Below are 21,313 nucleotides of genomic sequence, written 5' to 3'. Positions count from 1 at the left end.
ATGAATGTATAAAATAAATAAAACTATAAATAAAAGAATAAATAAATAAGTTTTATATAAAATATTAAATAAATTAATTAATTAAATATCTGACTGCCCTGGAGCAAAGGACCCCTCCAGGAAGGGATCCCAAGTCCCCTCACCCAGGGTTTGCCATTCCAGAGAGCTGCAGGGAAATGAGGGCAGGGGCTGCAGCCAGACCTCAGCGCCACCCTACAAAGCCAAAGTGGAGCCCCAAAGCCCAGCAGAGCCTTCCTGCCACGTGAGAATTCAGGTTTGCATCTCCCAAAGGCCAATTAGTTCCAGGAAGTTGATCTGAGGTGCTGCTGAGTTGTTGTTCCGGGAATTAGGGCTGAGATTCAGGGCTCCAAAATCCCCCCAAACGCGTTTGTGCTCCCTTCAGAGCCATGCCAAGGGTTCAGAACAGACCCTGACCCCAGTGCTTGTCTTGAGGGAGGCTGGAAATCCTCCTGGACAGGCGTGAAGCCTTGCCCTGCTGGCATTGTCATGCAATTGAGCCATCAGCCCAAACCAGCAAGGACTGCTTTTCATCCACTGACCCCTTGCAAAATGCTCGAATTTCTATTCGGCTTTTTACTTTTATTGCTTTTATGTTTCCTTTTTTTGTCAACTGAAAAAAAAAAAACCCGAATTATTCTATTTATCTCCTACCCTCAGTGTGAGGGCCCTGATTGTTTGTCCTTATCACTTCAAGGCAGAAAGTTTTATAGATTTGCAAAGTACCTCAATATTGCAGCTTCAAATTCCTGATTTGACAGGAGGGGTGAGGGGGAAAAGAATTTCTTGTTTCCATTTAAACTGCTTTTAGTTCAGACTGAAATCCCATTTAAACCTGAAGGTTTGGATTGAGGTTTGAGGATCAAAGAAAACAGAACAGATAGAAAATGTGGCTTTAGCTTGGAGCTATATCTGAAAAGGGTAACCTCAGATTCAGGGCTTTTCTTCTCTCTCCTGCACCCCCTCCAAAATGGTCTGATTTTTGCAATTTCTCCTGCCAAGGGTCTTAACTGCATTAACATGTGCATGTGCCTGCAGCCTTTTTTCGTTTGCTTTGCTCTGTATGATAACTGCATGTAAGAATCACAAATGTGAAGTCTTTTCTTATGCAGAAAACAGGGCTGTTTCAAAGAAGCCACGAGCTAAAACGTAGAGGAAGCCCCAAAATTAGAATCCTTTGGATGAGCAGTGCTGGCAGCTGCTGTTGCCAGTGAGAGGCTTTGTAAACCAGGAAACAGCATCTGCCAGAGCTGCCTCCTCTCCTCCAGGCTTGGGGAAGTGCAGGCCTTGAGCTGGGCTAAAATTGCACAAGGAGTTTTGTGGGAGTTGGGGGGGAGGAAAAATAAAATAAAAATAAATTCCAACAAAATTCCAACAAAATGATGGAAAGTGAAAGAAGCTCGACTTGCACGAAGGTGGCACAGCCAGCCTCTAAAAAAGGGGAATAATGTGGTTCTGTTTGTCAGAATGTGTTTCCAGCCCTCAGTCTGATGCTGGAGCTCTGTGGATCCTGCCTGCTGGGTGGCTCTGGGAGCTGCAGACAGCTTCCCCCTCTGGATGTCACCCAAAGTGACTTGCCCAGTCACACAGACAAAATCTGATCTCAGATGTGCCAAGATGTCATCCCCTGAACAATAACTCGGCCCTGGCACTTCCAGACAGCTTTTTCAGGTTTAAGAGAAACTCAAATATCCCCAAAATCTGAAGCACTCACTGGAGGTGGCAGGAGAAGCACAAGGGAGAGCATCCAGAACAAAAATGTTGCATTTTTGCGGCCCAAATTCTGTTGGTTTTATCGATGATTTTGAAGCTCTACTTGAGTTTGAAGTGATCTTCAAAGCTCTAATTTTTCTCCAGCATCACTTTACAGAAATTATTTTTCTTCTCCTTGTGGCTTCATTCTTAAGCATGAAATTGAAACCTGGGTAATATTTTTTTAAATCTAATGAGGAGAATTTTGAACACTGTTAAAACTTTATTTCTCTCTCTCCCCCTCACCCCCACAATGGTGAAGGTGCCCTGAGGACCCAGCAGCCTTTTCAGATTGGAGACCCATTTTAAGACAATGTCTGGTCTAAATTTGGCCTGCTTGGGCACTGGGAGCTATGTGGGAAATCAGAGGCTGAGGAGCACCAAGCATTTGGTGCAAATCTGGGTGTTTGGGTCAGATTCAGTGGATTTTGGCCTTGGAATCTTGGTGAAAGCATTCAGTGTTGCCTTGGCTGCTGCTCCCCATCAACACTGGGCTCTTGTGTGTGGCATGGGGGCTGACAGAAAGCAGGAGTCATTCACAGGCTGCTGATCAATAGTCAGTGTTTCCTTTAAATATGAGAAATTCAGGCTGCAGTGATGTTCCTTCTGCTGCATTCTGACATGTGGTTCCACCTACTCTCACCCAAAACAATAACACTCAAAAAATGGCACAGTAACAGATGGGAGCTGCCTCCAGCCTCCAAACAAACCCAAACCCCGGGGGCCTGAGCAGCTCATACAGAAGGCAGGCAGAGTGTTGGATATCTGTTTTCACATCGTGTTTTCACCAAAGGAAATGTTTTACTTTGGGGATGTGGCACCTCCAAATAATTTGGACAGTGTGTTGGTTCTCACAGGCTTCCAAAGCCACGGCTGAGCCCTGGTGCTGTCGGGATTCTGTGCCTGTGTTGGCTCCTGAGGTGTCAGAAAATCTCTTTGTTCCCAGCCCCACAACCAAAGGAGAAGTTGAGATTCACTGGTTCTGCTTCTCAAGACTGTTTATTTTCCTTTTCCATTCCATTCTTTCTCTGACCTGCTGAGATCTGTCCAGCAGCTTGGGTTGAGGCACAGTGACCACCACCCTTGGGCTGGTGTTGGCTTTTTATACTAATAACCACGTGTACTTTATTTACAATAATTTTCCAATACCCATCACCTATGTGAGACAGTCTGTCTCTGCCCTAAACCAATCCAAAAGTGCCACCATCACAGCAGAAGATGGAGGACAAGAAGAGGAAGGACAGCACACCCAGATTCCTCCATCTTGCCTCTTGAACCCCCATTCTAAACCCCCAAAATTCAACATTTTCACCCTGTGATAAATTCACTATCATTCTACTCAAACTCTTGTGCCTTGTAACTCTTCACACAAAGCTGGGAATTGTTTCCATGGACTAAAATCAAAGGCACAGGTGTTTTTAACTCCATGCCAAGGTCTCTGAGCCCCCTGCCAGGGTCTGGAGTCCTCCAGGGCAGCCAGAGGGATGTCCTGGGTCCCAACATCACTGCAGAGTGCCCAGGGCTGGCTCTGGCAGATTTAGGCACTGGCAGAGCAGATTCAGGGCAGCAGCACCACCTTCTCCATCTCTTTTCCCTCATGGAACTCTGCCTGACAGCAAATTTGGCTCTGGCACCTCAGGGCATTCTCTTCTTTGGGAGGAGAAATGGCACAGAGCTTAGGGATTGGTAAAAAATTAAATAACAAACGCCACCCTCTGTCACTGTCACATTTTCTGAAAAATCCCTCTGCAGGATTTCTTCTCCTGGGAAGATGAGAAGCCTCAGCTTCTCCATATTTTGCTGCTCTAGAATGTGGTCTGGAGATTGTTTATCCAAACATGTGAATTGTTTTTAATTAATGACCAATCACTGCCAGCTGTGTCAGACTCTGAGGAGTCAGGAGTCTTTTCATTATCATTCTTGTTAAGCCTTCTGTCTGTATCCTTCTCTTTCTTTAGTATAGTTTTAGTACAGCATAATATAATATAGTATAATATAATATAATATAATATAATATAATATAATATAATATAATATAATATAATATAATATAATATAATATAATATAATATAATATAATATAATATAATATAATATAATATAATATAATATTAAAATATATATGATATAATATAATAATATATCAGCCTTCTGAGAACATGGAGTCAGATTCTCATCTCTCACCTCATCCTGGAGGCCTCACAAACACCATAACCCTCAATTACTTACACTGAGATTTTTATTTATTTTTTTTTCCCCAGAGACTGTGATCCTTGCTGGAGCTTTTATGTGCTTTCATTCGCCTTTATTTGCTTCCAGGAGGCAAAAAGTCTTTCATATTTAGCCATTTGTACATGCTGGAGATGAAAAGAGGCCGTGAGGAGAGTGTAGCAGCGTTATTATTGAAGGTTAAGGGATTGCACTGGCACGCAAAGAAACTCTGCTCTAAATTCTGCTCCAGCCTCCTGCTTGGGCAAATGACTTTGCCTTTGTGAGCACTTGCTGCTCCCTTTTTCTGGGCTGGCTTCCTGCATTGGTGTGGCTCCAAGGACGGGCTTTGTGCAGCTCCCTGGGCCCCAGGAGCTCAATGCCCCCAAGGCAGGAAGTCACAACTGCCCAACTCCTGCCCACTGCAGCTCCCCCGGGCACAAACTCCAAAGAGGACAAAAAAAAAGGTGCAGAACAGCAGGAGAAAGGGATGGGTGGGCTCCTCATCAGCCTCATCTCCTCCCAGGCAAGGGGATGGGAGAAGGGAAGCAAATCTTGTGACTGGGGGTACCTGTGGTGTGGGTGAGGATCTTTAATTTCTGCAGTTCAGCACAGGGCAGTAAATCCATTTTCCCACTGAATTTGGCTTTGTTTCTGTGGCCAGCATGGACCAGCAATGTTGGGTTATTTCCTGGGTGTCAGCAGAGGGATACTGGAACCTGTTGGAGCATCCACCCCAATGCTGACTGGCACCACTTGTGTCCTTTGTTGAGCCTCTCCCTCATTCCCAGATGTTGTATTTTCTAGGCACCAGCTTTGTCATTTTTTGAGCCTCTCTGTGTTGTATTTTCTACCCTGCAAACCAGTGTGGGCTCTCAGGGAAGGCCTTGGGGTCTGCACAACAACAATTAACACCAACTAGGGCTAAAGAATGACACCCAATCTATGTAAAGAACAATGAGCAAACCCATTTTATGCAGCAGTAACTTGTATTATCACCCTGCTCCATTAAACTTCAGAAGGATGGGAGTACAACCAGGAGTCCAAATAAATATGGGAATGCTGTCCTTGCTTTCCTAAAGCACATCCTATTCACTGTGTGGGAGCTGGAAGTGACTCTGTGGTTGCAGTAGATGGTGATTATTCTATTTCATTATACTTACTAACTTTTATTACCCTTATTTCTATTTATTTATTATATTTAATCAGTCTAGAAGCTAAAAATGGAAATTGTGACAAAGACAACAGTGCAAACAGCAAAGGAAACACCATTCCAGAAGGTGGGAATCACCAAAGCAAGCAGGTACCCCAGAGCCATTTGGTTCTGTTGTAAATTGCTGGAAATCTCTCTGAAGTTGGGCCCAAAATGTTGTGGTGTGTAAATATGAAGTAGTAGGAGCAGATGGTGCTAATGTGGGCTGAGGAAAAATACTCAGAATAGTTTGTGACCACCCCCAGCCTTGTTAGAGCTACAGGGATGGATTAGGAATTGGTGTTGATCACTGTAAAATCTTTGCCAGGGACTGGTTAGCAGTTAGTTTTGATTTCATTCCACGATGAGTGGAAAAAGCTTCTCCTTCCAGCATCTATCATCTATTTTAAACAAAAATCTTACAACAAATCTTACACATCACTCCATGCTTGCAGGAAAATATTGTAGATTTTGCAATGGGCCTCATGCAGACTCCCAAGATTGTCAGGTTAATTTTGCACTTGTGCTTTAAGTGTGTTTTGCTGGATCCTGACCCTGATGTTAACAAAAAGAACAAAATCCATTGTATTTCAGAAATAACCTTGCTATGGGCTATGTGGCCAGCACTTCCCATGATTTTGCTTCTTGCATTTCTTTTTTGCTTCTCTTTTCTTTAATTTTAGTGTGTTTTTTTCTTCAATATTACAGCATTTTGTTTCCAGACTGATTACAGAATCCCTTATAATTGCACAACTACACATTTGCTAGTAAATTCTTTAGAAATATGAAACTTTGGGGTTTTTTGAGGATTAAGTGATTAATATTTATTTAAGGATCTAACCAGGATATGTCCTTGATTGCAGCACTGTGTAAGAGACAAGCTCTCTCTGCAGGTTAGACCTTTGTATCTTTACATTAAGAGGGAATGTTGTACCAGGAGAGCTACAGAAAATGATAAATCTCATCACTGAACTGGATTTGAGGAATAAATCCCTGTTCTTTGGGCTCTCAGTAGCACAGATGCCTCCTCAGGAATGCCTGCATACCACAGAAATTTGGACAGTTCTGGTGATGTTTTGTGGCTTTGGGGTTTCATCTTTATTTTCTCCTTGAACATCAAGATTGGAAGACAAAGCTTTTCCTTCCTGGGGGTGGTGGGCCTGTTTCCAAGGCACAGTTAAATGTGACATCCTTGTGATTTCTTTGGATTTCTGTGGCAATTTGTGCGTCCCATGAGAGCCAGACGAGTGCTATAGGAAGGCTGCTACTCTTTAAGGAGAGGCAAGAGGGGCTATTTTTAGGAAACTATTTTCTTTCTTTCCCTCACATGCAGGCTCTGCTGTGTGGCCAGAGATGAAATTTGTTTCCTTAGGGGTGGCTGGAACTGGGAGCAAGCAGAGGAGCTTTCATGGACTGTCTTAGAGCCTGAATAGAAATTGTCTGGCAGGGAGGGACCTGGGGGTGCTGGGGACAGTGGCTGGACACGAGCCCAGGGGTGCCCAGGGGTGCCCAGGGGTGCAGGAGGCCAAGGGCACCTGGGCTGGGGCAGGAATGGTGAGGCCACAGGAGCAGGGCAGGGATTGTCCCCTGAGCTGGCCCTGCTGAGGCACCACCCCAAACCCTGGGGTCAGTCTGGGGCCCCTCACAAGAGGGACCTGGAGGGGTCCAGGGCAGGGAATGGAGCTGGGAAGGGGCTGAGGGGGCTGGGAAGGGGCTGAGCCTGGAGAAAAGGAGGCTCAGGGGGGACCTTGTGGCTCTGCACAGCTCCTGACAGGAGGGGACAGCCAGGAGGGTTGGGCTGGGAACAGGGACAGGAGGAGGAAAATGGCCTCAAGCTGCTCCAGGGCAGATTTAGATTGGAGATTTGGGAAAATTTCATAACCAGAAAGGTTGCCATGCACTGGAAGAGGCTGCCCAGGAAAGTGTCTGAGCCACCTGCCCTGAAGGGATTTAAGAGCTGTGCAGATGTGGGGACAGAGGTGCACGGTGGGCTTGGCAGGGCTGCGTTGGGCAGGGGTGGGTGTGAGGATCTCCCAGGGCTTTTCCAGCCTCAACGAGTCCATGACAGTTCTGTCACCTCCCAACACCTTCCTGTCTTGGACAGAGGGACACAGGGAAATCCATTGGCCTCTTCTGCTGCTCCTTCCCAGCTTTGTCCCACCCATTGGTTGACCCCAACTCTGTCTCCCCACTCCAGTGGCTCCTGCCTTGGAAAAGTTGGTGCTCAAAGTCTCAACTTCCCTCCTGCCTGGCTCCTCTGGCCTGAGGCTGCCCACAGCAGGAATTGCCTCAGGAATTGTCCCCTCAGAGCTGGCTCTGGCAGCCCCACAGCTGGATCTTCCCCCACAGCTGGATCTGCCCCACAGCTGGATCTGCCCCACAGCTGGATCTGCCCCAGCTGTGCAGACAGAGCCTCCAGCTGCTGCCAAGGGCCCCTGAATTGGCTCCACCTCATCTTCCAACCCTGACCTCCCATCTGGGGCTCCCTTTGGCTCCTCTGGCTGCAGCTGGAGATGCTGTTTGAGGGATTTAGGGACCAGGTGAAGATGCTCTTTGGGGGATTTAGGGACCAGGTGAAGATGCTCTTTGGGGATTTAGGGACCAGGTGAAGATGCTCTTTGGGGGATTTAGGACCAGGTGAAGATGCTCTTTGGGGGATTTAGGGACCAGGTGAAGATGCTCTTTGGGGGATTTAGGGACCAGGTGAAGATGCTCTTTGGGGGATTTAGGAGCAGGTGAAGATGCTCTTTGGGGGATTTAGGGACCAGGTGAAGATGCTCTTTGGGGGATTTAGGACCAGGTGAAGATGCTTTTTGGGGGATTTAGGACCAAGCAGAGCCCGTCAGCCTGGGCAGATGGGATCTGATTGAGCTCCTCCTCAGGGGCAGCTCAGCTGCAGAGATCAGAGGAGGTGGCAATGGCTGAAACCTGAACGTGGGCTCCCCTCTGCCAGGCTTTAACTGAGCCACATCCTCCCCTTTTTCCTTCCTGTGCTGCTCTTTGGAGCATCAGATTGCACCAAGGAACTGGACTCAGATGGGAGTGGATTCTCCACATCCATGCAGAATTTGTTTTAAATGAAAATATTTGCTGGATTTAGCTGGGTTCTGCCATCCTGCTTGGACCAGGTGTAGCCTTGCACGATCACATAAAATAAATGAAGCAGTGAATTACCCTGGAACCTGAGCAGAAGCAGCAGGCAGTAGAACAGGTTAGAATTGATACTGGAATGGCAAAGCTTGTCCAAGTTGTTCCAATACCTCCTTTCTGGGCTGTGACATCTGCCTCAGACTGGAGCCTTCCCTGCTTTTAGTGTGTCCTGGGTAGAGAAGGGCAAAGATGCCTTGGAACTGTTGGGGCTTTGATCAGTATGGAATTAATTGAGAAGAGCTTTCTCTGCTGTTTAACCATGGCAGTGCCTTCTCCTGGTGAATATTTGGCCACCAATCAGCAGCATTTTTGCCTGTGGCACTGAGCCCTCCCTCAAGCCAAGCCCTGACCTGCCCTGTTGGGCTCCTTTCTGCAGGGCTTGGGGCCCAGATGTGCACTGGGATCTGGTTCTGAGGTTCTGGTGCCTTTTCTGTCAGCACAGCTGGATTAAAAAGCTGTGCCAGAAGAGAGAAGGTTTCCCCAGGTTTAACTCTGCAGTTCTGGTTATTTCACAGATTTGTACTCTTTGGGGTTTGGTGAGGTGATGTTGTACAGGTGACTTTGAAACCAGTGAGCTGGGATTTCCAGAAGTGAGCACTGGATCCCTGCTCTTCAGAAGTTTCAGGCATCCAAAATGGACAATTCTGCTTTTCTCAGTGCTAACATTCACATAGACATGTCAAAAATCAGTTTTCACGTCCTACTTTAGGCACCACAGTCTGGAGAGTGCATCTGATGCATTTCCTTCTACTGCCCCCCTTCCTGGCTCACCCTGAGCAGAAATGTTTGCACAGCTGGTCATGCACAAATAGATAGAGATTTTGTTGGTTTTGGTCATGCACAAATAGAAATTTCCCTGCCTTTTGCTGCCACAAGGTAGAGAACCTGTGAAAGATGACAGCAATCTTGCTGTTCGCTTTTAATGAGCTCAACTCCTCCAATCCACTTTTGTGCAGTCCAGGAGAGAGAAAAAACTGCTTTTGTGCAGTGGCCCTGCCTTTGTGGCAGTTTCCCTGGCAGTGCCCATGCCCTGGGCTGCTATGTGAGCTTGGCTCTCCCAGGCCATTCCTGCCCAGCTGGGATCCTGCTGCAGATCCTTGCAGCCCTTGGCTCAGCAGCCCTAGTAACTGAAGTCAAGGAAGCTCTTTTGTGCCCTGAGGAATGTGGTGGGAAGCTGCTGTGCCCTTCCTAGCGCTCTTGGTTTGGAAAGACAGGAGTCTGCTAAGGAAGGCAGGAGCCTCCCCTGAAATGGAGAATGTAAACCCTCTCCACCCCTCCAAATTGCTGTAAATTTTAAATTAAGGGGCTCTCAGGTAAAAATATGGGAGCAGGAAATAACAGTTCTTTAATAGGGAAAAGAAAAAAAATAAAAGGATAAAATAAACAATGCAGCGCACTAGAACAACACTGCCAGAGTCAGAACCCAACCTGACACCCTGTGGGTCTGGGTGTTGGTAGCAGTCCAACTGGAAATGTGGCTGCAGCCCTCCTGCAGTGTCAGGGGTGGTTCTGTTGGAGCAAGAGGGTCTGTAGAGAAGGATGGATTCTTCCTCTGAAGATCCAGGGGAAGGAGAGGCAGCTGCTGTTCCTCTGGGAATCCCGTGCAGAAGCCGTGCTGGTGTCTCCAAACCTCTGGATTCTATCTGGGTAGGAATGCTTGGCTCCTCCCTCTGGGCTCACATCTCCCAATGGGATGTTACAGTTCTTATCAGCCATGCAGGGACATTCAGTAGCTGTTATCAGCAATGTCCCCTCCCAGGCAGGTGTGAATGTGGTCACTCCAAGAGAGAGATAAGGCAAACTGCCCACTTGGCAAAGGTAACCAGCCATAGAGATGGGAATGGAAAACATCCTGCATTGCAATCTTCAACACTAGCACACTCAGGGCTGGCCTGAAGGGATGGGGGAGCAAAGGCAGAGTTGTTTAAGGGATTTCTCCATCCCCTCCCCACAAAGGCAGCGGGTGTTGTACCTGCTCTGCTGCCTGACAGCTGCAGTTTGTATTTCTTCCTGCCCAGGCCAGCCCATGGAGCTTACATAAGTGTCTTTCTGTCCCATTCCATGTCACAGCAATTTGAAATTTAAATCCCAGTGCTGTGGGATAGTGCCTAATGTGATTAGAGAGCGTGTACCCAGGGTCTTTGCTGCTGCACTGCCAGTTCTTCCAGGTTTTGTAAGTCATAAAGCACTGCAGTGTATGGAGAGCATGGATTGAAGGTTAGACTCCACTTCTGCTGTTGTAATTTATTATCATTATTTCTTAGGCTTGGGAAAAGTTACCTTTCACAGTTTGGAAAAACCCCTACTTTCCAAACTGGAACTGCAGTATTTGTTCATTGTGTGAAGCTGATGTGCTGTGTGCCCATAAATGCACAAATGTCCATGCATGAGCCAAGCCCAGTAACAGCTGGAAGGATGGCACCAGCAGTGCTGGGGCAGCAAACTGCCCAATCCCCACCTGCATCCTCTCAAAGGAGCCTCTGCTGAGGCTCTGGGTCTGCTGCTGCCAAGGTTTAGGATACCTGTGGTGTGTGCAGTGTTGTGTTGTGGCATAAAGTGCAGCACATCCCCAGGTGATTGTTTGAAGCGCTGTTTTCAATGTATTTTAACACAAAAAGCCCCAGGCTGCCTGCCAGGCATACATCACCCTTGACACAAATGTTCTGGGCTGCCTTGGGAAGTGCTGAAACAGGTCTGGGCCCCTTTCTCCAGGAGGTTCTTTCTTTATTCCTGAAGATTTCCTAACTAACCCTGTGGCTTGGCTTTGTCACAGAGTCCTGCGCTGGGCTGAGTTTCTCTGTGCACTCAGCAGAGGCTTTAAAGCCCAGCAGAGCTCTGCAGAGCCTGAGAGGGCTGGAGCAGCAGGACAGGCTCCGTGCTCAGCACACACCTGTGGGACCTGTTTGGAGATCTCAGGGGCTCAATCCCTGCTCTTCTCAATCCCTGTTCTTGCAATCCCTGCTCCTGCAATCCCTGCTCCTGCAATTCTTGTCCTCTCAATCCCTGTTCCTCCAATCCCTGTTCCTCTCACCCTGTCCCTCTCAATCCCTCTCCCTGTAATCCCTGTCCCCTCAATCCCTGTCCCTGCAACCCCTGTCCCTCAATCCCTGTTCGTGCAATCCCTGTCCTCTCAATCCCTGTCCCTCTCAGTCCCTGTCCCTCAATCCCTGTCCCTCTCAATCCCTGTCCCTCTCAATCCCTGTCCCTCCAATCCCTTCCCTCTCAATCCCTGTCCCTCTCAATCCCTGTCCCTCTCAATCCCTGTCCCTCCAATCCCTTCCCTCTCAATCCCTGTCCCTCTCAATCTCTGTCCCTCTCAATCCCTGTCCCTCCAATCCCTTCCCTCTCAATCCCTTCCCTCTCAATCCCTGTCCCTCAATCCCTTCCCTCTCAATCCCTGTCCCTCAATCCCTTCCCTCTCAATCCCTGTTTTCTCAATCCCTTCCCTCTCAATCCCTTCCCTCTCAATCCCTGTCCCTCCAATCCCTGTCCCCTCAATTCCTGTCCCTCTCAATCCCTGTTTCTCTAATCCCTGTCCCTCCAATCCCTTCCCTCTCAATCCCTGTTTTCTCAATCCCTTCCCTCTCAATCCCTGTCCCTCAATCCCTGTCCCTCTCAATCCCTGTCCTTTCAATCCCTGTCCCTCCAATACCTGTCCCTCTCAATCCCTGTTGCTGCAATCCCTGTCCCTCTCAATCCCTGTCCCTGCAATCCCTGTCCCCTCAATCCCTGTCCCTCAATCCCTGTCCCTCTCAATCCCTGTCCTTTCAATCCCTGTCCCTCCAATACCTGTCCCTCTCAATCCCTGTTGCTGCAATCCCTGTCCCTCTCAGTCCCTGTCCCTGCAATCCCTGTCCCTGCAATCCCTGTCCCTCAATCCCTGTCCCTCCAATCCCTGTCCCTCAATCCCTGTCCCTGCAATCCCTGTCCCTCCAATCCCTTCCCTCTCAATCCCTGTTTTCTCAATCCCTTCCCTCTCAATCCCTGTCCCTCAATCCCTGTCCCTCTCAATCCCTGTCCTTTCAATCCCTGTCCCTCCAATACCTGTCCCTCTCAATCCCTGTTGCTGCAATCCCTGTCCCTCTCAATCCCTGTCCCTGCAATCCCTGTCCCCTCAATCCCTGTCCCTCAATCCCTGTCCCTCTCAATCCCTGTCCTTTCAATCCCTGTCCCTCCAATACCTGTCCCTCTCAATCCCTGTTGCTGCAATCCCTGTCCCTCTCAGTCCCTGTCCCTGCAATCCCTGTCCCTGCAATCCCTGTCCCTCAATCCCTGTCCCTCCAATCCCTGTCCCTCAATCCCTGTCCCTGCAATCCCTGTCCCTCCAATACCTGTCCCTCTCAATCCCTGTCTCTCAATCCCTGTCCCTCAATCCCTGTCCCTCTCAATCCCTGTCCCCTCAATCTCTGTCCCTCTCAATCCCTGATCCCTCAATCCCTGTCCCTGCAATCCCTGTCCCTCTCAATCCCTGTCCCTCTCAATCCCTGTCCCTCCAATCCCTGTCCCTCAATCCCTGTCCCTCTCAGTCCCTGTCTCTCAGTCCCTGTCTCTCAATCCCTGTCCCTCTCAATCCTTGTTCCTCTCAGTCCCTGTCCCTCTCAGTCCCTGTCCCTCAACCCCTGTTCCTCCTGTCTTTGTTGCTCCATTCTGACTCAGGCCAGACTCCTGGAGCAGGAATTTCTCCCTCATGCTGAACCAAACCAGAGATGTGCCTGTAGATCTCTCCATGCAGTGTTGAGTTATTGGAGGGAGATTTTATGTTGGTTTGGGTTTTTTTCCACTCATCTTTAACACATTCAGCCTCTTCCAATGCTTGGAAACTCTGCTGATGGCAAAGCCCAACCCAAACACAAACTGCAGCAACAAGAACAAATCTAATCTAGTGCAGGGCTGTTTGTAAAGTTCCAGGACACCTTATTGGGGTTTTTTCATCCAGGCTGTGTTGGCTGAAAGGAGCCACGATCAGTTCTGGCTGTTGAGCAGCAGATGGAGCTGCCAAACTGCACATCTGGGGCTGCCCCTGCAGCTGGCTGCAGCCACCCACCCATGGCCCTGCGGAGGGCAGCTCACAGTTTTGGGGTGCTCTCCCAGGAGGAGCCCCCTTTCGCCACCACCATCACCCCAATTTCCTCCTGCACTGGGAAATGCCTTTTCTGGAATGCTGAGCACAGCTGGGAGTGCTGGGGCTGGGTCAAGGACGCTGGACAGGTGTGGGATGTGCAAAAATGAGTTTAAAAAGGAGATACCTGCTCACAGGACTTGTGTGAATGTAGGCAGAGATGGATTTTCCCTCTCTGAGTCCCATCCTGATCCCAATTTCCTCCTGCATCAGGAAATGCCTTTCCTGGAATGCTGAGAGTGCTGGAGCTGGGTCCAGGACACTGGACAGGCGTGGGTTGTGCAAAAATGGGAGATATCTGCACACAGGGTTTGTGAGGATGCAAGCAGAGATGGATTTTCCTCTCTGAGTCCCATCCTGATCCAAACTTCCTCCTGCACTGGGAAATGCCTTTCCTGGAATGCTGAGAGTGCTGGGGTTGGGTCCAGGACACTGGACAGGTGTGGGATGTGCAAAAATGGGTTTAAAAAGGAGATATCGGCACACAGGACTTGTGAGGACACAGGCAGAGATGGATTTTCCCTCTCTGAGTCCCATCCTGATCCAAATTTCCTCCTGCACTGGAAAATGCCTTTCCTGGAATGCTGAGCACAGCTGGGAGTGCTGGGGTTGGGTCCAGGACACTGGACAGGCGTGGGATGTGGAAAACTGGATTTTAAAAGGAGATATCTGCACATAAGACTTGTGAGGACACAGGCAGAGATGGATTTTCCTCTCTGAGTCCCACCCTGAAGTGGAACAGACAGGAAGGAAGGGTCACAAGGACCATCCTTGTTCTCTCCTCACCCCAACCACAGCTACAGCTGATTTTCTACAGCTTCCAACCAAAGACTTCTTTATAATCATGCTGTGATCAGAAATGACAATTAAAAAAAAAAAAAAACCACAGCCTTTTCATATTTTTTTATGTTTCTTTTACCATAACTTTCAGTTAGAACCTCAATCCTCCCTTCCAAAAATGTGTAAATAAAATTATTGCTGATCTCTGCCTGACCTCACGCCCAGTGTTGCCAACACAAAGTGCAGCTTCTTCACCCTGGCCAGTGTTTCATGTGCTGCACCTCTGGTTTGAGCACTGGGCTGCCAAAAAGGAGTTCTCAAGAGAAAACAGACAATAAATATGGGTCACAGAAGACATGGAAAGCTTTATTTCAGTAGGTTTTTTCCAGCTGTGGAAGTTTGCAGGAGCCACAAGCACTTCAAAGTTGATTAAAATACCCCAGGGCATTTTTCATGATCCATATTTGCTTCCTTGATTATTGTTTTATTTCGATTTTGAAATTGTACCTAGCAACAGCAATGGTGTTTAAAAGGTGCACAAATGGTTGGAAACAGAAATGAGGAGTGGCCATTGCAGGCTGCCATCTCACTGTGCTGACAATTGCAGCTTTGTCAGACATTTGTCTTACATTAACAGCTAATTATAACCACATGTAAAACTTGACATCATTACCAGGATTAAGTCCCCTTGCTTGATCTGGTTTATTGTTTAATTCCTTTGGGAGCATTTCAGGGAAAGGTGTTTTAGATAAGAGAACTTTCTAAATTCACTACAAATCCAGTGTTAATGGTGGCAACTGCTGTTTCTTGATTTACTTTTTTTTAATTCTTTCTGTAGATTCTTAAGAGCTCTCTAGGGACAAAATATAATCAGAGATGTTGCTTTGGTTAATAGCCAACATTCTAAATTTAGCATTAATTCACTATTAAACATGGCAACTGCTATGACTTGGTTGGTATTTCTTGAATTCTTTTTTGTGTAGACTCATAAGAGATCTATAGGGAAAAAGGATAATAAGTGGTCTTGGAGATTGTTTTGGATTAATACTGAACTTTCTAAATTCACTAATAACCCATTATTAAAGATGGCAACTGCTATTAGTTGAAATTGTTTTTAAATTTTTTCTGCAGACTTGTAAGAGATCTATAGGAAAAATTATAATAAGTGGGTCTTAGAGATTGCTTTGGTTAATAGTGAGCATTCTAAATTCAGTTTTAATCCACTATTAAAGATGGCAGCTGCTATTAGTTGAAATTATTATTACATTCTTTCTGTAGACCTGTAAGTGATCTATTGGGACAAAATGTAATCAGTGCACCTTGGAGATTTGTTTTGGATTAATAGTGAACTTTTAAAATGTACTGTTTAATTTACCATTAAAGGTGACAAGTGCTACTTCTTAATTTTTTTTTAATTCTTTCTGTAGACCCATAGGAAATTCATAGGGACAAATATAAGTAGGTCTTGGAGACTGTTTTGCATTAATAATAAATGTTCTAAATTCAGTATTATTCTATTATAAAAGCTGGCAACTGCTATTTCTTGATTTTTTAAAAATTCTTTTCTCTGTAGACTCATAGAAGATCTACAGAAAAAAAAATATAATAAATGTGTCTTGGAGATTGTTTTGGTTGATAGTGAACACTCTAAATCCACTATTAATGGTGGCAACTGCTATTCCTTGATTACTTTCTTTAATTCTTTCTGTAGACTCATAGGAGATCTATTGGAAAAATGATAATCAGTAGGTCTTGGAGATTGTTTTGGATTAATATTGAATGTCCTAAACACACCATTAATCCACTATTAAGGGTGGCAACTGCTGTTTCTTGATTCATATTTTTTTTAATTCTTTCTGTACACTCATGAGAGATTTATAGGGACAAAGTATAATAAGTGGATCTTGGAGATTGTTTTGTATTAATAGTGAACTCCCTAAATCCACTATTAATGGTGGCAACTGCTATGCCTTGATCTTTTTTTTTTTAATTCTTTCTGTAGACTTGTAAGAGATCTATAGGGATGAAATATAATCAGTGGGTCTCAGTGATTGGTTTGGATTAGTTGTGAACATTCTAAATAAAATATTAACCTGCTATTAAAGGTGGTAACTGCTATTTCTTGGGGTTTTTTTTAATTTTTTTTTCTATAGACTTGTTAGTGATCTATAGGGATGAATATAATAAATGGGTTTCAGAGATAATTTTGGATTAACTGTGAACGTTCTAAATTCACTATTAACCCACTAATAAAGGTGGCAACTGCTATTCCTTGGTTTGTTTTTTTTTTAAATTCTATTTCCTGTAGACACATAGGAGATCTATAGGGACAAAATACAATCCGTGGGTCTTGGAGATTGTTTTGGATTAACAGTGAACTTTTAAAATTTACTGTTAATCTACTATTTCTTGGGGCTTTTTAAATTCTTTTCTCTGTAGACTCATAGGAGATCTATGGGAAAGAATATAATACAGGGGTCTTGTAGATTGCTTTGGATTAGCCATGAACATTCTAAATTCAATATTCCCACTATTAACAGTGGCAACTGCTATTCCTTGGGGGTTTTAATTCTTTCTTCATAGGCAATCTTCATAGGCAATCCATAGGAAAAAATAAAATAAATGAGTCTTGGAGATTGTTTTGGTAACATCACAGTGGACATTCCAAATTCAGTATTAACCCACAATTAAAGGTGGCAACTGCTATTCCTTGGTTTGTTTTTTTTTAAATTCTTTTCCCTCTAGACTCATAGAAGATCTATCATAAAATATGTCTATCAAAAAATATCATAAATGGGTCTTGGAGATTGTTTTGGATTAGTCATGAACATTCCAAATTCAATATTAACCCACTATCAAAGGTGGCAACTGCTATTCCTTGGTTTGTATTTTTTTTAATCCTTTTCTTTGTAGACTCATGGGCAACCCATAGAAAAAATAAATGGGTCTTGGAGATTGTTTTGGATTAGCCATGAACATTCCAAATTCAGTATTAACCCACTATTAAAGCTGGCAACTGCAATTCCTTGGGTTTTTTTTTAATTCCTTTTCTGTAGATTGTAATTTTTTTTTTTTCTATAGATCACTCATGGGCAATCCATAGGAAAGAATATAATGAATGTGTCTTGGAGATTGTTTTGGATTAGTTGTGAAATTCCAAAGTATTAACACACTATTAAAGGTGGCAACTGCTATTCCTTCGTTTGGTTTTTTTTGGTTTTTTTTTAATTCTTTTTTCTGTAAACTCATAACCAATCCATAGGAAAAAATGTAATAAATGGGTGTTGGAGATTGTTTTGGATTAGTCATGATCATTCCAAATTCAGCATTAACCCACTATTAAAGGTGGCATGGCAACTGCTATTCCTTGGGTTTTTTTTAATTCTTTTTTCCATAGACTCATGGGCAACCCATAGGAAAGAATATAAAAAATGGGTCTTGGAGATTTTTTTGGATTAGCCATGAACATTCCAAATTCAGTATTAACCCACTATTAAAGCTGGCAACTGCAATTCCTTGGGTTTTTTTTTAATTCCTTTTCTGTAGATTGTAATTTTTTTTTTTCTATAGATCACTCATGGGCAATCCATAGGAAAGAATATAATGAATGTGTCTTGGAGATTGTTTTGGATTAGTTGTGAAATTCCAAAGTATTAACCCACTATTAAAGGTGGCAACTGCTATTCCTTGGTTTGTTGGGGTTTTTTTAATTCTTTTTTCTGTAATCTCATAAGCAATCCATAGGAAAAAATATAATAAATGGGTGTTGGAGATTGTTTTGGATTAGTCATGAACATTCCAAATTCAATATTAACCCACTATCAAAGGTGGCAACTGCTATTCCTTGGTTTGTATTTTTTTTTAATCCTTTTCTTTGTAGACTCATGGGCAACCCATAGAAAAAATAAATGGGTCTTGGAGATTGTTTTGGATTAGTCATGAGCATTCCAAATTCAGCATTAACCCACTATTAAAGGTCGCAACTGCTATTCCTTGGGGGTTTTTTTAATTCTTTTTTCTGTAGATTGTAATTTTTTTTCTGTAGATCACTCATGGGTGATCCATAGGAAAAAATACAATAAATGGGTCTGTAGATTGTTTTGGTAGCACCACAGTGAACATTCCAAATTCAGCATTAACCCACTATTAAAGGTGGCAACTGCTATTCCTTGGTTGGTTCTTTTTTTTTTAATTCTTTGCTTTGTAGATTCATAGGTGATCCATAGGAAAAAATAAAATAAATGAATCTTGGAGATTGTTTTGGATTAGCCATGAATGTTCTAAGTTCAGTATTCCCTCTATTAAAGGTCGCAACTTCCATTCCCAGGGTTTTTTAAATTCTTTTTTTCCGTAGACTCATGGGCGATCCATAGGGAAAAGTTCCCACCCGTGGATCCTAGTGCTTGTTTTGTAGGGATTGCTGGTGCAGCCCCATCCCCTAGAGCAGAGCCAGCCCTGCCACGAGCCCGTGGCTGTGTCTGAGCGTGCCCGTGGTGTCGCGCAGGTGGCTCCGGGGCGCGCTGAGGCTCCGCGCGGCGGCTCCGCGGGCCGGCCCTGTGCTCGCCGTCGCTCCCTGGTGCATCGGGTGGATCGCTGCGAGCCGCAAAGCTGCTGTCCACGTGGACTGGTGCTGACATCTCCCGCCCCGCCGCCGCCAGAGCCTCGCCTGCCAAGCCCAGAGACATGGCCACCAACGGCACCAAAGTGGCGGACGGACAGATCTCCACCGAGGTCGACGCCTCCATCACCAACGACAAGCCCAAAACCTTGGTAGTAAAAGTGCAGAAGAAGAAGACGGACCTTCCAGACCGAGACACTTGGAAAGGGAAATTTGACTTTCTTATGTCCTGTGTAGGTTATGCCATTGGCTTAGGGAATGTGTGGAGATTTCCCTACCTGTGCGGCAAGAATGGCGGAGGTACGTTGGGCAGGTTTGTGGGGTAGGAGTCACCAGCAAATTACCAGCAAATCAAAACCTGGTTTGGAGAGACTTTTCATACATTCAGTTGGGTTTGGTTGGGGATTTTTTGTCGGTTTTCTGGGAGGGTTGCAGGATTTTTTTGAGAATTTTTTGGGTTGGGTTTTTTTTCTTTTTTGCTTGGCTGGTTGGTTTGGTTTATTGGGTTGGGGTTGGATTTTTTGGCTTTTTTGGTTTTTGTTTACTGTGGTGGTTTGGATGGGTTTTTTGAGTTTTTTGTTTTGTTTTGGGTCTTTGGGGTTTTGGTTTTTTGTTTGATTTCTTGCTGTGGGGTCTTTTGAGGTTTTTTGGTTTTACTTTGTTTTGTATGGTTTTGTTGTTGGTTTGGTTTGGTTTTTTCAGTTTTTTCATTGTTTCTTTGCTGTAGGGTATTTGGGGGTTTTTTGGGGGTTTAGGAGGTTTTTTTGTTGCTTTGGTTTAGTTTTTGGGGTTTTTGTTTTGTTTTGGGGTTTGGGGTTTTTTTTTTGTTGCTTTGGTTTGGTTTTGGGTATTTTGGTTTGGTTTTTGGTTTTTTGGTTTTTTTGGTTGTTTGCTGTGGTGTTTTGGGGCTGGGGTTTTTATTTGTTGTTTTGTTGTTGTTTTTGTTTTTTGTTTTGTTTTGGGAATTTTATTGTTGTTGTTTGGGCTTGGGGTTCTTTTGTTTTGTTTTGGTTTTTTGGGTTTTAGTGCTTTCCACTTTTCCAGGAGGTTCAGAGCCATTTTGGAGTGTGGAGCTCTGCTTTGAGCTCTGCCCTGAACTTTATCCTAACTCCAAGCTGTCAGTGGCACTTAAAAGACCATAAAGTATCAGAGCAGAACTAAAGCACGTTGCCCTGCACCCAACCCTGCAGTTCCCTCTCTTTTGGGCTGAGTTTTGAGAGGATTTCATGGGGTTTCCAGCTGACTCTGAGCTCTCCATAAAAGGCTGGAAAGCAGCCAGGGCTGGTTAAAGCCTTTGTGCTCTCCGTGAGAGGTGAAGGCAGCAAAGCCCACAGGCTTCTGGATTTCAGCTTTTTACTTCAACAGAAAACATTTAAACGATGGGGAGTTCTGGTTTTCCCTTTATTTTCACCTCTGGAGGTGCTGGTTCAGAAGTGCACCTGTGATTTCCACTAACATTTTTGAAAAATTACATCTGAGAGGAAAAACACCCTGTGGGTTTCTTTTCATACGTAACAGGGATGGAAACTGGAAATTCACTTGTGTTTTTCTGTGGTTTTCCCCACTCTAACAGGCTTGTTAAAAATTTCTTTTTAGGTGCATTCCTGATTCCCTATTTCCTTACTTTAATTTTTGCTGGAGTGCCACTGTTCCTTTTGGAGTGTTCCCTTGGTCAGTATACATCCATAGGAGGCCTTGGAGTGTGGAAGCTTGCTCCAATGTTCAAAGGTACAGTATGGATTCCAATTCTTTCTCCTTCGTTCCAAATTGCACAAGTTTCCCAAAGTGCCAGGGCAAGGATGATGTTTCTTGGTGCCTTTCATTTATATTTAAACTATGATTTTTCTAGAGAAGACACACTGGTTTTCTGAGGTGTAACTGATGATTTTGAAATGTGCTGGGCTATATTTTTTATTCTCCATCAAAGATAGCAAGATTTAGGCATTGGAATTGCAACAAACTTATTTTTCAACTTCGAAAACTCTTTGGGTTTTCTGTAGAAATACATAAAGATTGTTCAAATAGCATATCCAGGAGTAGTTGTCTGAGCAGGTTTGGATGTGTTCACAGCAATTTGGTAAACTTTGGTAAATTTTTCTGAGCTCACAGAGATTGGCATCACCTGTTTTTTTTAACTGAAATTCTAAAGCCAGACAGTTTTGGCAATTTCATGCTGAATCCCTTAATAAAAACTCACTCCACGCTTTGAGTTTGAGCTTTGATTGCCAGAACCCCAGGGTTTTAATCTCGATTCTGCACAGACCCACAGACCTCCCAAATGATGATTTTCACCCTTCTAATCCCAAATCCCTTGACACTGCCGAGCTCCTGAGCTGAGTTCTGGCCCAGCAAAGCTGCACGTGGTGTTATAAATTACCTCACCCAGTAGGACTGACAATTAGCACAGGCTGAGCTGTGGGTTTGTTGAGATTGGATTTTGCTCTGGGAGATTTAGCACTGGGAGAATGCAGGGAGA

At 44.9% G+C, this 21,313-nt stretch overlaps 1 protein-coding gene across 2 annotated transcripts in view; it reads left to right on the top strand.

Moving 5' to 3' along the window:
• SLC6A1 (solute carrier family 6 member 1) overlaps nt 1–21,313 on the top strand; it is a 74,963-nt gene that overhangs the window by 33,873 nt on the left and 19,777 nt on the right. For both annotated transcript variants that reach the window (XM_054640120.2, XM_054640119.2), the window contains exons 2-3: nt 18,724–19,137; nt 20,434–20,565. In XM_054640120.2, coding sequence (XP_054496095.1) covers nt 18,903–19,137; nt 20,434–20,565 — 367 coding nt within the window. In that variant the 5' untranslated portion in view covers nt 18,724–18,902. The remainder of the gene's footprint in view (nt 1–18,723; nt 19,138–20,433; nt 20,566–21,313) is intronic.

Source organism: Agelaius phoeniceus, chromosome 11, assembly GCF_051311805.1.
Source record: "Agelaius phoeniceus isolate bAgePho1 chromosome 11, bAgePho1.hap1, whole genome shotgun sequence".
NCBI lineage: Eukaryota > Metazoa > Chordata > Aves > Passeriformes > Icteridae > Agelaius > Agelaius phoeniceus.
Note: the sequence above shows the minus strand (reverse complement) of the source record. Positions and strands in the feature narration are given on the sequence as shown.